This window comes from Aspergillus pseudonomiae (assembly GCF_009193645.1).
Source record: "Aspergillus pseudonomiae strain CBS 119388 unplaced genomic scaffold BDV37scaffold_101, whole genome shotgun sequence".
Classification (NCBI taxonomy): Eukaryota; Fungi; Ascomycota; class Eurotiomycetes; order Eurotiales; family Aspergillaceae; genus Aspergillus; species Aspergillus pseudonomiae.
This window is the reverse complement of record NW_022476093.1, coordinates 34,603-49,439: the sequence shown is the minus strand read 5'-3', so window position 1 is coordinate 49,439 and position 14,837 is coordinate 34,603. Positions and strand designations below refer to the sequence as shown.

At 48.2% G+C, this 14,837-nt stretch overlaps 4 protein-coding genes across 4 annotated transcripts; 2 read left to right on the top strand and 2 right to left on the bottom strand.

Moving 5' to 3' along the window:
• The first annotated feature begins 216 nt into the window (after positions 1-216).
• On the top strand, positions 217-2,084 carry BDV37DRAFT_290399 (SNG1 family protein). Its single transcript, XM_032088708.1, has one exon. The coding sequence runs from the start codon at positions 748-750 to the stop codon at positions 1,969-1,971; it is 1,224 nt and encodes a 407-aa protein (XP_031936537.1). The 5' UTR covers positions 217-747; the 3' UTR covers positions 1,972-2,084.
• Positions 2,085-2,299: 215 nt separating this feature from the next.
• On the bottom strand, positions 2,300-4,411 carry BDV37DRAFT_261226 (glutamate dehydrogenase). Its single transcript, XM_032083294.1, has 2 exons — positions 4,002-4,411; positions 2,300-3,913 (listed from the first exon to the last, which is right to left on the bottom strand). Exons 1-2 carry the CDS (start codon positions 4,045-4,047, stop codon positions 2,583-2,585), a joined length of 1,377 nt encoding a protein of 458 aa, XP_031936536.1. The 5' UTR covers positions 4,048-4,411; the 3' UTR covers positions 2,300-2,582.
• A 1,461-nt stretch (positions 4,412-5,872) lies between these two features.
• On the bottom strand, positions 5,873-7,254 carry BDV37DRAFT_261224 (uncharacterized protein). Its single transcript, XM_032083293.1, has 2 exons — positions 6,253-7,254; positions 5,873-6,132 (listed from the first exon to the last, which is right to left on the bottom strand). Exon 1 carries the CDS (start codon positions 7,125-7,127, stop codon positions 6,255-6,257), a length of 873 nt encoding a protein of 290 aa, XP_031936535.1. The 5' UTR covers positions 7,128-7,254; the 3' UTR covers positions 5,873-6,132; positions 6,253-6,254.
• Positions 7,255-7,654: 400 nt separating this feature from the next.
• On the top strand, positions 7,655-9,191 carry BDV37DRAFT_8101 (alpha/beta hydrolase). The gene has a single exon (XM_032091266.1). The coding sequence runs from the start codon at positions 8,053-8,055 to the stop codon at positions 8,971-8,973; it is 921 nt and encodes a 306-aa protein (XP_031936534.1). The 5' UTR covers positions 7,655-8,052; the 3' UTR covers positions 8,974-9,191.
• The last annotated feature ends 5,646 nt before the right edge of the window (positions 9,192-14,837 follow it).

Sequence of the window (14,837 nt, the reverse complement as noted above, 5' to 3'; positions counted from 1 at the left end):
GACGATGATCATCGTCTCAGGATAGGGTTTCTCGTTTGAACTTTTGCATTACATTGCCCATGGCTCAATCTAGGAAGGACATGGTCACGCTATGGCTGAAAGGTATTAGCAGGTCAGGGGACATATATTCTACTCCATTGTATGCCCTGGTATTCCGTTCTTTTCTTCGCTAACTGAAAACTCGATACAATACAATTCCGGCTCCTTGCCTGACGTCGGATTACCGGCAAGCAATGGGTCCTTTCCTCGTCGTCAGTAGCTTCACTAACGAGACGATCTTGGGTCGATTAGCATGCAAGTCCGACTAGCTCATGCCACCCGCTTAGCTAATTTGCTCCGATTAGCTAATCGGACAGGGAGGTTGCCCTAAGAAAACATCCTCAGTTGATTAAACACAATGGGTCCAACAGCAATCATGGCCTGGGCTCATGCTGGGGGGGTGAAAAGGGGAACCCAATGAGGCGCAAAATAAGGATATAACCTACAGCTCGGCGAATTATTCGCTCGGATGTCGGACGTCGGTCTATCGATGGCAAATCCATGGCTTATATTAGGGGGAAAGGCCTCTATGGATTCCCCTGGTCCTGTGGGTGCTTTTCTTTCATTTTTCTTCTTTAACCTCAATATCATTGTATCTTAAGAACTAAATCGTTATTCACCCAAGGCTTCTTGCCTTTCTGTTTGACTGGAAGTACCCAATATCATCATCAATCATATCGACAACATCCCAATCCTCCAGCTAGCAACATGCAGCTGACAAAATCATTTTTCGGCGCGCTAGCAGGAGCGTTTATTTCTCTCCAGCTGCTGTTTCTCGCGAACATGTGCTATTTGTATGGTACCGCCTATCATGACTCGATTCGATTCAGCACGATGAAGCTTTTGTTTGTGGATTATGATCAGGACGTGATCGGCCAGTCCGTCATGACAGCGTACGATCAACTGAAAAGCCCGTCATTTCCAACCGTTCAGCGACATTCCATAACCGAATACCCCACGGAGCAGGACGTGCGAAATGCTGTTTGCAAAGGCCACTACTGGGGTGCCATATATTCCAAAGCGAATGCTTCCGCCCGTTTAGCCACGGCACTTTCTTCCGCAGAAGCTGCTAGGGAGTATAATAACTCTCAGGCACTGACCTACATCTGGAATGGAGCTAAATACTCCGCCTATGCCCAAAGCGTGTATTCGATGCTGGTACAGCTCGTCCAGGGCACTGCCGGCGTGTATGACCAGGTGAATGGAACTACGATATTATCCACCGCCAATGTCTCTGACCCATACATCGCCAAAACTGTGCTAAACCCTATCTCAAGCTCCTCAATTGATCTCCGGCCGATGGCTCAAGGGGTCCGATTCTACTACAATACTGTTTCCATGGTCATGCCCATCCTGCAACAATTCTTTTTTCTCCTGGCGCTTAATGCTATCTCCGCACAGTTCAAACTCTTCTCCAGCCTATCACTAAAGCAGAACATCGCCCTCCGACTGATTATCTCCATTTGCTATACCTTCATCGCCTCCCTGTGCATGAGTGGTTACATATGGGCCTTCCGGGAGGATTGGAACGCCACGTCCGATCAATTTGGGCTGACATGGATGGCGATCTGGCTAGTCATGCACCTAAACTTCCTCATCATCGACGCAGCCACGGCATTCATTCCGATGCAGTTCATGTCCTTCTTCATGTTAACCTGGATCATCCTCAATGTCTCAAGTAGTATCGGCCCTTTTGAGCTCTCGCCAGGGTTCTACCGGTTGGGCTATGTGTTCCCTGCCCACGAACTCTATGAGATTCTGCTTCAGATTTGGACCGATGGCTGCAACCCGCACTTGTACCGTGCCCTTCCAATTCTATGGTCCGAGTGGGCTGTTGCTCTTGGCCTTTCTTTTCTTGGAATGAGAAAGCGCACTAAGCCGGCGGCCCCTGTCCAAGCGACGAGTCAAACAGCGAAGGAGGATATGGCCTGATTGATGGACTCTTTCTTTCTTTCTTTCTTTCTTTCTTGTCTTGTTCTTTTTCTCCAGTTCCAACATATAGTTATAGAGAAGCCATGTATACCTTGGTTCGGGTCCCGTTTTAGGACAAAACAGACACACCAGAAAAGTTCTAGCCACCCTAATCGAATCTTATGCAATATTGCTAGCTTAATCATAAGCAAATGCAATACACATATATTAAGAGATGTTTAATCGTGTTTGATTGGTTTAAGAAGTATTGAGTAAAACGGCCTTAATTCTGTTAATGAAAGATTTATTTGTACAAAGAGTTAAGGTGCAGTGTAGTACCATTACCCTAGGGAAGACTACAAGACTGAACAATTGTGATACTTTCATACGAGAATCGGATAGGAAAGATTTTGAGTATAATAATATTTATTCATAAATCATGATTATGTGCAAGGCATGAAACCATGTCTAGAATCATAATGGGTAAAAAAAGGCAAGAACACCGGCGCCTCTATCGACCAACCGCGCTTAAACAGGCAAAAGAACCAAAATCATCATCATAAACAAGAGGTATCAATGGAAGCGTGAATCAAAAAAGGCTGACTTAGGGGAAAAAAACATTCGCAGAATGTTTACCACCAGTCACCCTGGTCCTTCATGGCAGCAGCAACCTTGGTGAAGCCAGCAATGTTGCTACCGGTGACGAGGGAAGGAAGGACGCCCTCAGCAGGAGTAGCGTACTCGATAGCAGTCTCGAGACCGTTCTTGAAGCAGTCCTCCATGATACCCTTGAGGCGGGCATCGACCTCCTCGGAGGTCCAGTTGATGCGAGCAGAGTTCTGGGCCATCTCGAGACCGGAAACGGCGACACCACCGGCGTTGGCAGCCTTACCGGGAGCGTACCAGATGGCGGCAGCACCCTTGTTGGCCTCACGGTGGGCCTCGAAGATGTCGATGGCGTCCTGGGTGGAGCCCATGTTGGAACCTTCGGCGATGAACTTGCAGCCAGCGTCGATGAGGGCCTGGGCCTCCTCGCCGGAGACTTCGTTCTGGGTAGCGGAGGGGAGAGCGATGTCGACCTTGCCGACGTGGGTCCAAGGACGGGCACCAGGGATGTACTTGAACTTGGAAGCAAAGGCCTCAGTGTTGGCAATCTCGGAGATCTGCTTGCGGTCGACCTTGATCTGGGCGATGGTGTTGATCTCCTCGGCGGTGAAGCTACCCTCACCGTTGACAATCAGGGAACCCTTGCTGTCGGAGAGAGAGACGACGGAACCGCCGAGCTCAATGACCTTGAGAGCGGCGTACTGGGCGACGTTACCGGAACCAGAGATGGCGACGCGCTTGCCGGCGAAAGACTCCTTGCCGTCGGTAGCGTGCTTGATCATGTGCTCAACGTAGTAGACAACACCGTAGCCAGTGGCCTCGGGACGGATCAGAGAACCACCCCAGCTGCCACCCTTACCGGTGAGGACACCCTCCCACTGGTTGCGGATCTTGCGGTACTGGCCGAAGAGGAAACCGACCTCACGGCCGGTGACACCGATGTCACCAGCGGGGACGTCAGTGTCGGCACCGATGTGCTTGCAGAGCTCGGTCATGAAGGCAACACAGAAGCGGCGGATTTCGTTGTCGGACTTGCCCTTGGGGTCGAAGTCGGAACCTCCCTTACCACCACCCATGTTCAGACCGGTCAGAGCATTCTTGAAGATCTGCTCGAAACCCAAGAACTTGAGGATAGAAAGGTTGACGGAGGGGTGGAAACGAAGACCACCCTTGTAGGGACCGAGAGCGGAGTTGAACTGAACACGGAAACCACGGTTCACCTGAACCTGGTGGTTGTCATCTTCCCAGACGACACGGAACTGGATGACACGCTCGGGAACGGAGACAACGGCGAGCGCCTTGCGGTACTCAGGGTTCTTCTGGAAAAGAGTGGAGTTCTCAAGGGTCGAGGCAAGCTCTGGAAAATTTTGTTAGACACAATCCGACAAAGATCTATATATATAGATATAAAAAGATCAACGAAGGATAAAGTTCAAATTACATACCCTTGTAGGCCTGCTCGAACTCGGGCTCAATGGGAAGGTTGGACATCTTGAATTTGCTTTGGGTCTCTTTTGAGAAAATGTGTAAAAGGTGAAGGTGAGGGGCTTATCAAGTATCGATAAGAAGCCGGTGGCAAAAAGTGTCAATTGACCGAAGTCAAGACGATTCAAGGATGTTTAATAAGAGAGAGAGAGAGATGTCTGGAGCAGTGAAGAAGAAAGAGAAGAGACTTGAGGCGAGAAATGGAAGGGAATTTATGTCCGGACAGATGACAGCGGAGGGCGGCGAGCACTGAGCCGGAGTCGGACGAGAAAGAGGGTGGGAATGGCCGACGGGGGAGGACAGTAGGAGTGGAGGTGGGCCGTTCGAGTCGATGATTCGTTGAATGAATTAAGGTAGGGGACTAGGCGGCTAAGCGGAAGGCCGGCACCACTGCACTGGTTAACGTCCGAACTTCGGGTGTGTTATTCGATACTTTAAGGTCATCATAATCTGCCCGTTATCTATCGGCGGAAACCCGCCCCCCGCCAGTCCGCTTTTGGTTCCGGGAAATCCTCGTGGCTCGAAATTTTTTAGATGATTCTTTTATGGAACCATATCGGGAGAAGACGTCGGGCATCGAGACCATGTTAGCATACTCTATTCCCCTAGGACCGTGAACGTCTGGAATCCTCATGGTTGACCTCTCGGTCGGTACATTGTACTGTGTACTGTCCTATGTTCATTGCCAAGACCGGCCAATCCTCTCCCGATTCAATGTGCCGGCTCACGTGAATCCCGCTATTCCTCATTCGAGCGGCGTTCCTGAGGCCCCACAAGCTCCTCCATCGAATCTCTTATCTGATCATTTTACTCACTACCTTATCAGTATTATCAGTCACTAGTACTAACCGGTTGCAGTATCTGACCACATTCACTTCCTCCCCCTCAGCGCTCAGACCAATTGGTCGGGGGGCGCATGGACTACAAACCGGTCCCTTCCTGTTTCAACTTTGATATGATGGAGATTCCTCCGAAAAAAGGATGAATTAAAGTCGCATTTCCTCTCGCTAAAGGCGGGACGTGCTACACCGCACGCTCCAATTCAGTTTAACGTGGGGTGAGAGTCATGCGACCCTCCGACCCCGTCCAACAAAGACGGGGTTTCCTCACGGCAAAGGGAGATAGATGGTTTACTACGTATCTGTCTACTACGCTTTCATAATTCTTCCGGGTTGTGTTGTCAACAGCCTGCTTTGCCCGACTGCACTTTTCTCGGCACGGAGCGCCGCCCTCCGCCTCCATACCGGATACGGAAATCCGGATCGGGCTCGACCAATACAACTTCAGGGTTGCAATGTCGGCCGATTCAAATGAAGGCTACTTTGCGATTTAGCCAAAACTCCATGGGGTAATTGTTAATTCAGGGTTGGGCGAGGATATCCTAGAAGCGCATCGTTTCAATAAGTCTACGATATGGTATCTAGAATCTGGGGGTAGTTCTGCCACCCGGTATAGAATGAACCCGGTTGAAGACGTGGTTCGAACTTTGAACGGCATGTTGGCATTGTTTCGTTGTCTGAAGCAACCATCCGTACCCCGAGAAGGGCTTCTGAGTGAATGCGGAGTAGCTGGCGGGTGATCCCGAGCCCGTCCTGACTCGATGATTCATGAGTCTACTAGTAGTGCAGGAGTACGTCTCCCTCGCATATCATATTCAGTAATATCATTACCTCATGTCTACCCCGGGCGTGATAACACGAGCGCATCGTACTTTCAACCCCGGCTGTGTACCCACACCTGCCCTCTTAGTGGAAGATCGTCAGCCAAGCTCTCGGCTAATGCATCTCAATTATGGTTTGGGGGAGCGATCAGGAATGCTGAATCCACGAATAGATTTGCTGGCAATTGATGATTATGCGAAGTCTCTCCGTCATAAATCAAGCCTGATAACCGCTCCGATAACGGCGTCCGTTCCACCCCCTCATTGATAGCGGTCCTGTTGTTTACAGCACTACGTATGCATTTGATGACTTTATACACAGCCAAGACGATTGATGTGTGACCACCTCAGCACAGTAATACAAGTCGCCTCACTACACTGTCAGGCTTTTTTTTATTGGGCGCTTTCACATTGCTTGTTACTAGAATTAGGTTCGGTGCTAACCCTTTGTTTTTATTTCAACCAGTCCGTTAATCTCCTAGAGATTACCTACCCATTTTGCAGCATCTTCTGTACAAAATTGAGAATTGGTCTAATGAATAACATCACAGCCTTACTCGTCCTTTAACTCAAGTAATTCCAAAGTTTTCGCCCAAAGTTTTGCTTCACCATCGGGGTTGTACGCCCACTGAGCATAGCCTGGTCCATGTCGCTTGGTTGGGTCAGCAGGTGATGCGATTTGACAGTTGTCCAGATATGCTCCTCCGGTGCCTTCCAGCTCCCTCGCTACGGCACCCCAGACGCTAGTCGCGGCTCCCTGCTCAGGACTCTTCCAATACTTCTTCAGCCATTCATCGCCATCCCACGTGGATTTCTGTTCATCCGAGACATGACGAAGGAGCTCGGTGGCGATCGCACCAGGGTGCAGACTAAAAGCATGAAGACCCTTTGAGCCATAGCGTCTCTCAATCTCATTAGCCGTCCAGATGTTTGCTGTCTTGCTTTGACCGTATGCTTTCCATGGTTCGTATTCACCTTCTAAAGTGATGTTATCGAAATGAACCGACGAAACCCGGTGAGCGCTGGAAGCGACCACGACCACTCGGGACTGGAAACCAGCGGTTGATGAAGAGAGCAAGAGTGGCTTCAGCAGGTAAAAGAGCAGGAAATGAGCCAGGTGGTTTGTGCCGAACTGCGTTTCGAACCCATCCGCCGTCCGACCCTCGGGGCATGCCATCACGCCGGCGTTCTCGATCAGGATGTTCAGAGTACTCTCTCTAGATGTGAATTCTTCAGCGCAGGCGCGGACAGATGCCAAGGAATTCAGATCTAGGTGGAGAAGATGGACCCGCGGACTATCAACGATCTCACTCAATGCGGTCTTGGCCTTTCCTAGGTCTCGGGCCGTCAGGTATAGCGTCGCGCCTGTGTGGAAGAGGGCCTTGGCGGTCTCGATACCGAGCCCGGATGAACAGCCTGTGATCATGATCACCTTGCCGGTGAGATCGTTTATTCGGTTTTCATCCTGGACGATTTGTAATGCGGTAGGTCGTGCATCGCCAGGTCCCTGGAGGGACTCATGGGCTTTTGCATATCTTGATTGTGTAGAGGACATTGTTGAATATATATTTTAGAATGGAAGTTCAATGCTTGTCATGGAGAATGTTATGTTGATTAACTGGTCATCTATCCCAGCCACACAAGCTCAATTTATATCCCAATACCTCTCGTCTAGACTATTAACCAAGACCCAAGTTGTCCTGACTAAATTGCCATCATTGCTAATCCACAAAAAGCTATTTACGATAAACCCGATGGTTACTCTACCAAATGTGGAGCTTTCGGAGAAACACTTCATACATCTATACGCCATCCGTCAGCGACAAACGCTATTTGATTATGAATCCTTCTTAAATCCTTACCATCCTCCCCTACTGCCTTTGAACACACCCCTATATCCGCTCAAACTCCGGAGGGGGCGATTACCCTCATCAGGAGATAATCAACAGCCTTTTAACTCCTTCGGCCGACGGCATGCCGATCATCTCCAAATTTCGGCCTAAATCCACTACATCGGACCAAGAAGACGCTAAATCATGCTCCAACTCTATTCTCATGACCCAGCGAGCCAATGACAAGGGCCAAGGCAAGGCCGAGAAGAACTTCCTTCGCCCGAAATAGTTTAGGTTCCGCCGAAATATATCGGACTTTGGTTACGTCATGATTGTATATTGGGTTTTCGTGCTTCGTGTGGTTCGAATTGAACGATTCTTATAAATGCCCAAAACACGATGTACGAAGAAGACACTTTCATTCAACAGCAGCTTCATTGTTACAGATCTCAGAAATCTTTGTCTGGAGACTAATTCCAAAGTCACATTTATCCGATTCAATCGCCGATCTCCAACACCATGTCTTCCCCTACGCAGGTCCTCTTCCCTTCTTTCCACCTGAAGATTGCCGGTGAGCTCCACACGCCGGTGGACGGTGCCCCAGACCGCAAAGGCGCCGCCGTGGTAGTTAGCCACCCGATGACCGGTGTGAAAGAGCAAACCTCGACCGACTACGCGAAGGCCCTGGCGAAGGCCGGCTTCTACGCCCTCACCTTCGACGCCGGCTACCAAGGCGAAAGCACCGGCGAGCCCCGCGGCCTCGAAGACCCCCACCAGCGTGTCGAAGACATCAAGGCAGCCGTCAGCTACCTGACAACACTGAAGGATCAGGTGGACGCATCGCGGATCGGAGTGCTGGGCATCTGCGCCTCGGGCGGCTACGCGTCCTACGCCGCTCAGTCGGACGCTCGTATCCGCGCGCTGGCTACCGTCAGCGCGGCCTGCGTCGGTCGCATGACACGCAACGGAGGTGTGCATGAGCACAACAAGGAGAATGCCCAGGCTATCGCCGGTGCCCTTCAGTTTGCCGGCCAGTGGCGGACCACCGTCGCCAGCGGTGCTCCCAGCGAGGCCCCTGCCATGTTCGATGCCACGAATGTGGCGGACGATGCGGATTCGTTCTTCAAGGACGCTGCCGCGTACTATGGAACGAGCAGGGGAAAGCATGAGCGCTCGACTCAGAAGGTGCCCCCCGTCAGCTATGATCTTATGGTTCCCTATGACTCGTTCAACTTCCAGCACCTCATCTCGCCCAGACCGCTATTGATGATTGCCGGTAGTGAGGCGCAGACGCTTCACTACAGTAAGACGGCAGTCGAGACTGCGAAGGAACCCAAGGAGTTGTTCGTTGTGAAGGGCAAGAACCACTTCGACATCTATGATGATCTGAATGAGTCTGGCCCTAAGCTGGTTGATTTCTTTGGAAAGAACCTTCAATAGACTTACCGAACGAGATGGTTTACATGGGTGAATGATGTATATGAACCTTTTGATCTGTACATAGTTAACCAAGAACGAAAAGGCTTGCCTGTGTCGCAATGCGATCAATCGCTCAAGTTGGTAGATGCTAAGGAGAAACTATGTGCTCTCCTCTTTTAGGGCTCAGGCATTCAAGAGACACATTAGAATAACCATGGAGTTGATATGGAGTTGTGATCAGTGACCACAGTGCACCGGCCACCATATTCGCAGTGTTGTTGCAAATTAGACGGCGATGATTGAGTAAAACATGTCTTAGGCAAAAGCACCGTCTGAAATGGTGGATGTTCCTTTGACCCCCAACGACATACTCCCGGCTGGTGCAAGGGCATTGTAGGTAATTTTGAGAGAAACAAGGCATTTCAACTTAGAGCCTCCGAATGCTCAAAACAAAGATTACGGACGTCTGTAAAGTAACGAGGCATTAACACTAAACACGTCCGAAAAACGAGGAAGATTGTATAGGAGGAAATTCACCAACATCATACCTGTACAGCGTCGGTAACGGCAGCTCCCTAGGGAGCTCCAGCATGCAGACTCTCCCGCCATCGCGACGACATGGATGCGCTGTATCCATATCAGATTTGCCGCACGAAAGGGGTAGACCCTGATTCCGAAGCGCATAAACCGGCAGAGTCCAGGGTGCCGATTGATGGGGTGGCTACAGAATTCCCCATAGGTTTCAGCGCGCAGTGATAGCCCTTGCATATTGTGGGAGGGCCATGGTAGAGACCCGCGACGCTATCCGTATGCACATTTCAAGGTATCGTCAATCGAAATAAAACTTCGGGGTTCCATGATCCTGGTGGGACTATTGTCATGTGGCGCACTTTCGGCCGAAGGGAAAATCAACCTGAGGACTGATCGGCGAGGCTGTTGAGTTTGGGCGCCCTTTTCGCTGCTTTGTTTGGCGGTGGGGAGGGGGACAATAATACGTAGGCAATTCTTCTCCATAATAAAAAAGAAGAAAAAGAAAGACAAGCGCAAATGGAGACGGGATGGTCACTAGTCTGTCGGAGTTGAGATTCACACCGAGTTATACTTTTTTCTGACAGTTGTTTTGAAGGAATTATTGGGTTTTGTGGCTACAGTTGGATATGACAGACATTCGACGCCAAGATATCAGAACAAGATCACCGTCACGGATCTGCAGATTTCCACATGGTCTAGATGAACAGAGGTCTTGGTGACCAGGGATCTCAAAGAGAGTGGGTCTTCGAACGACCTCCTGACACGGAGATATTCTCATGCACAATGGCTTCAGCCCGCTCACTATCGGTACAATCGGCCAGGAATCCATGTTCCCGGCTCAGAATAAGACGAAAATTACGAGTCTCATTCTGGTTATTTGTGATTAGTCCTCCGCTGAGAACAACAAAGATGCAGCAAGAGGGTGCGAAAGAATCAGGGATCGTCAGGGCCATGTGTCAATGATGATATAGATCAGGTTAGGTAACGTGCCGTCGCCCTCTTCATAGTCTTTCCGAAGTAACATACGTCGCCCAAACACATGGTTAGGGCAATTTTTCCTTAGAGAAAATGAAATGACAATGAAAATGAAAACAGAGAAAAAAGAAAGGAAAGAAGATGGAAAGAGAGAGAACCGCGGGAAGGGAACTTGTTCTTCAAAGGCCGAGATCGGGAATCGGGATTCGAACTAGACCGGTTAATGATAGCCTTACCAATGCTGGCTAGTCTACTCAAGAATATAACTAACTATCCACACTGTCGTTTACATAACTATAATTCAAGGAGAAGAACGAGAGACAATCACCATTGTGGCATTGCCAGGACGTGGTGCCGCCGTGGGTATATGTGTGACCTAAAAGAGATGATTAGATATGGACTATTGAGTTGACACCTCCTACTCCTTGCCCTATGCCGGCTAGATTCGGCCAATACGAAAATCCTGATGGCCAATTTGGAATAAGCCATATGCCCAAACATCCGTCTAATGTTAAGCGTATCCCAATTTCTCCACTCGGACTTTACGTAGTGCTTACTTGTTTGTTATTCCTTGCTTTGAGTTCCGTATATGATCTTGGACTCCTGAAGCCCAATCGCAACCCCTACCACGGTTATTCACTGTCACCCTCATAGGGCTCGACTTGCACCGTACTTGTTCCTAATTGAGGTCCCTGCATTAGCAGTGGAGTCATGTTCGGGAGAGAAAATAAGACGTCATTGGACCTACCCACAACTCTAGACAAGAAAGTCGGTCGGTAGTATGTTCTTTGGACAAAGCAAAGCAAGCTTCTGAACCAGGAATTGTTTCACCGCCTGAAAAAGTCGGCACTCTTTACTATCCAGGTAAAAAGATGCGAGGCATTTACATTCTGAAAGTAATCCTTGGGGGGTCAATCCGAGACAAGGAGACAACCAAGGGAGCAAGCATTGACCTACAAAGTGTTTATTCTTTACCAAAATAGGCTTTGTGGCAAATTGTGGCTAATGCACTCTAGTAGAAATGGTCAGGCAGCCGACCTACTCTCTGCACACTCTCACAGATACGCTGGGACATCTACCACGCCACAGTGGCAAAATCTGCGAGGCTGAGCGCAGATCGCTGTGGCTTCCGCGGCTTCCGGGGAGGGTGTCTGTATACCGACTCAATATTAAGTGTTCACATAGTTGAAACTAGCACCTTGCTTAACCGCACTATATCTTGTGATATCTTCATAGCTAGGCATCAACTTATCGATTGGTCCGCTGGCCTATAGGAGGTATGTATATATACTAGTATACAGCTCGTCTTCGTATGTCCCTGCATGTAATTTTGCAATTAGCATACAATAACTCATACATAGCTTGATCTATCTATCGAAATCAATTTAGTTTCTACCTACCTGTATCCTTCCGAGTTGGACAATCTGCAATTAGAGGTCGCCAAATCCCTCGCCTAGAAAGGAGAATAGTCCCGTCTGAAGTGTGGCAAACTTCATCCAGTACCCCTTACGTCTGTCAGTCCACCAATTAAGCTAGAAGGAATAGTACGCATGGGTCTCGTAAACGTGCATTTGCACCTTATGTGAGTGAATTCCTGGAAATACCCTCGGGATCATCCCTTCGGCGTTAAAGTCATTAGGATGTGCCGCTCTTATCCTGCATATAATGGGGCTGTAGGACTTGGCGTTGATAGCGCGAAGCATTGGTCCGTCGGTTTTAAACTTGACCTGGTAACTTTGTGCTGAGATCATTTCTCGAGATAGATCAACGAATACATTCTTTGTGAGAAGATAATTAGAAAAACGAATTAAGAGCGGGGTAAAAAAACACCTTAGAGACACTCGACTTCAACCCAGTGATGAGCTGACACGGCCAACGGCGATCTCGCATACTACAGCACACCGCTATGCAGTATAGTCACTACATCAACATAGGTTCTAGCCTACGGACCTCGACCACTCATGATCTTTGGCCTCGAAGACGCTGTTGGGAAATTGCTGTCCCTTGAGTCTTCCATTCATATCAAGACACAACAGTCCCAACAGAGATCAACCTAAGGTCCATGGTCGAGGTTGCAGAACACAGGCGGGATGCATCAATTATGTCTGCATCACATTCCACAACCACCAGTGTATCTATCAGATTCTGCCAGGGGTGATATATTCCCTATTCGCATCAGAAATATGCCGTCTCAACCACACGTCACGGCAGTGGCAACTCGCTTGTTGCTGCTCACCGCTCATCCTTCCATTCTCTACAACATCACTGGATGTATACAATGCATAGTTATGCAGTTATGGTGCCAATTCACGTCAGCTTCTGGCGCGAGTAGAATGTCTGGAGCCAACCCTTGATTTTCTGGGTCACTATTGCTTTTTCTAGAAACGTATCTGCTTGCGTAATCTGCGATAACTGGACAGGAGATTAGGAATGATGACTGCGAGGCAGTATTGGCTGAATGTCGGCTATGACACCGTCCAATCTATCCCGCAACGGTATTCGCATACTAATGCAGTAGACACCTGATAGTTCCATATTGCAGGGTGTGGATCTGACTAAGGCGCAAAATCTCCCGTCCGCATTCACGATGTGGCAAATCCCCCTGGACCCTTACCGTCCAGCCGACATTAGACGAAGTTTTTGAATTAAGAATTGAGTTTAAAAAAAAAAAAAAAAAAAAAAGACAAAGGACAACAAGACAAAGAAACCCTTTTCCGAGATCGTTTCAGCTTCTTACCTATTATCATAAGCATCTTGGTGTCGGGAAACTTTAGTAAGGATGTTCTCATCCTTACTAAAAAATCTCACCCTTACATTACATTACAATACCGACCAGACGCATGGGTATGTATCTAATGTGCCTTAGCTAGGTAGGAATCACCTCGATGTATGTCTGTACTCTGTACAGACATGCCTGTATTGCACAATGTAAGATTCCGTAGGGTCAGGGGTTTTATTGCTGCTGCGCCTACTTGTGGTATATGACCCTGCGTGGTAGATAGTGCTGATATCTTTTCAATGAGTAAATTGATCCATAGTTAACACTACCTAAATCAAAGCGACAATTACCAACGCACCCCAAAACTGCTATAAGTGTCTAGTGTCGCCTGAACCATGAGGACAGAGTAGTAGTCTAGACGTACAGATGCAGATGCGAGCGTCACCAGTTGGATTAACATGTCGCCCATCTACAAGCCTATCCCTAGAGACGTTTACAACTTTGTTCTTGTTGCTTGGAGGATAACCCAGGTGCAGCCCGGGATACTACGTGACAACCCCAAAATAAAAATAGCAGGAAGAAAGAACAAGCCTTGGTTCGCAGTGGCTCTTCCACTTTACAAGTTTCGTACAAGAGAGTATGTAGTTACATCCATACATGGAAGATGATCCTAACTTCCAAGGCAGGGTAGGGTCTAATGGTTGTTGTATGTGGACCCTGGCCCATGTCTTGTACAACCTCGTAGCTCTGTCGCTAGCAGCATAAACTATATATTGGTAGTTACACAGCATGATTCTATATAAATACAAAGCATTGACATCAACTACTAGTAGACAAGGAGGTGAGAGGTAGGAAGAGTACTCATAGGAGTGTCTGTCAGCGTATTGTCACAATCACGGGAAACAATTATTGATGTAAATTTAAACCATGGTACAGTATGGGGTTCACTAGGGGGCATAGATTTCTACAATTGTCTGGAGTGGAGCTGATTCGGCGATCGTGTATCTCAGGCTTCTCTTTTTCTTTTTTTTTTTGTTTTCTCTTTCTTGTCTCCTGATTGATGTTGAAAGTTGGATCTGTGAGCAGGCCATCCCGCTTTTTCGTTCCCGTAAAGCGTCAGACCGATCTGCGGGTTAAACAAAACTTGACATACGTAAGATGCAAAATGTAAACAAACATACGTAGAAAGCAATATTGTCCATTTAATCCATGTAATTTAATCTCGAGTCATAGGATGGATACGAGGAACAAAGGAGACTTCAGGACAAACAATATAGATTCCTTTCCTAATCCAGCTCTAAGCCACAACTCTAAGTATGAGGGAAGCTGCACGGATATCTCGAATCTTGGGCTTATGGCCCTATCATCCATTTTCCCGGATCCACTACCAGCAAGAAGACGACACACGATGACCATGGCTTTTGTTTTTCGCCATCCGCTAAAGGGAAGAGTATGTACCCTCCCTTTCCTGCATCGATCTGTATTGTACTAGCCTATTTGATGTTATTTTTATATTTTGATTTTCCTTTCATTTCTGGTTTTCTTTTTTCTCAGGTGTATTTTTCGATTTTATTTGCTTATCTTTCTTGTTCAATTTTTTTCTCTCTTCCTTTTTTTCCTCATTCCCGTTTAATAGTTTCTGGGTAGGAAATTTTCAAGC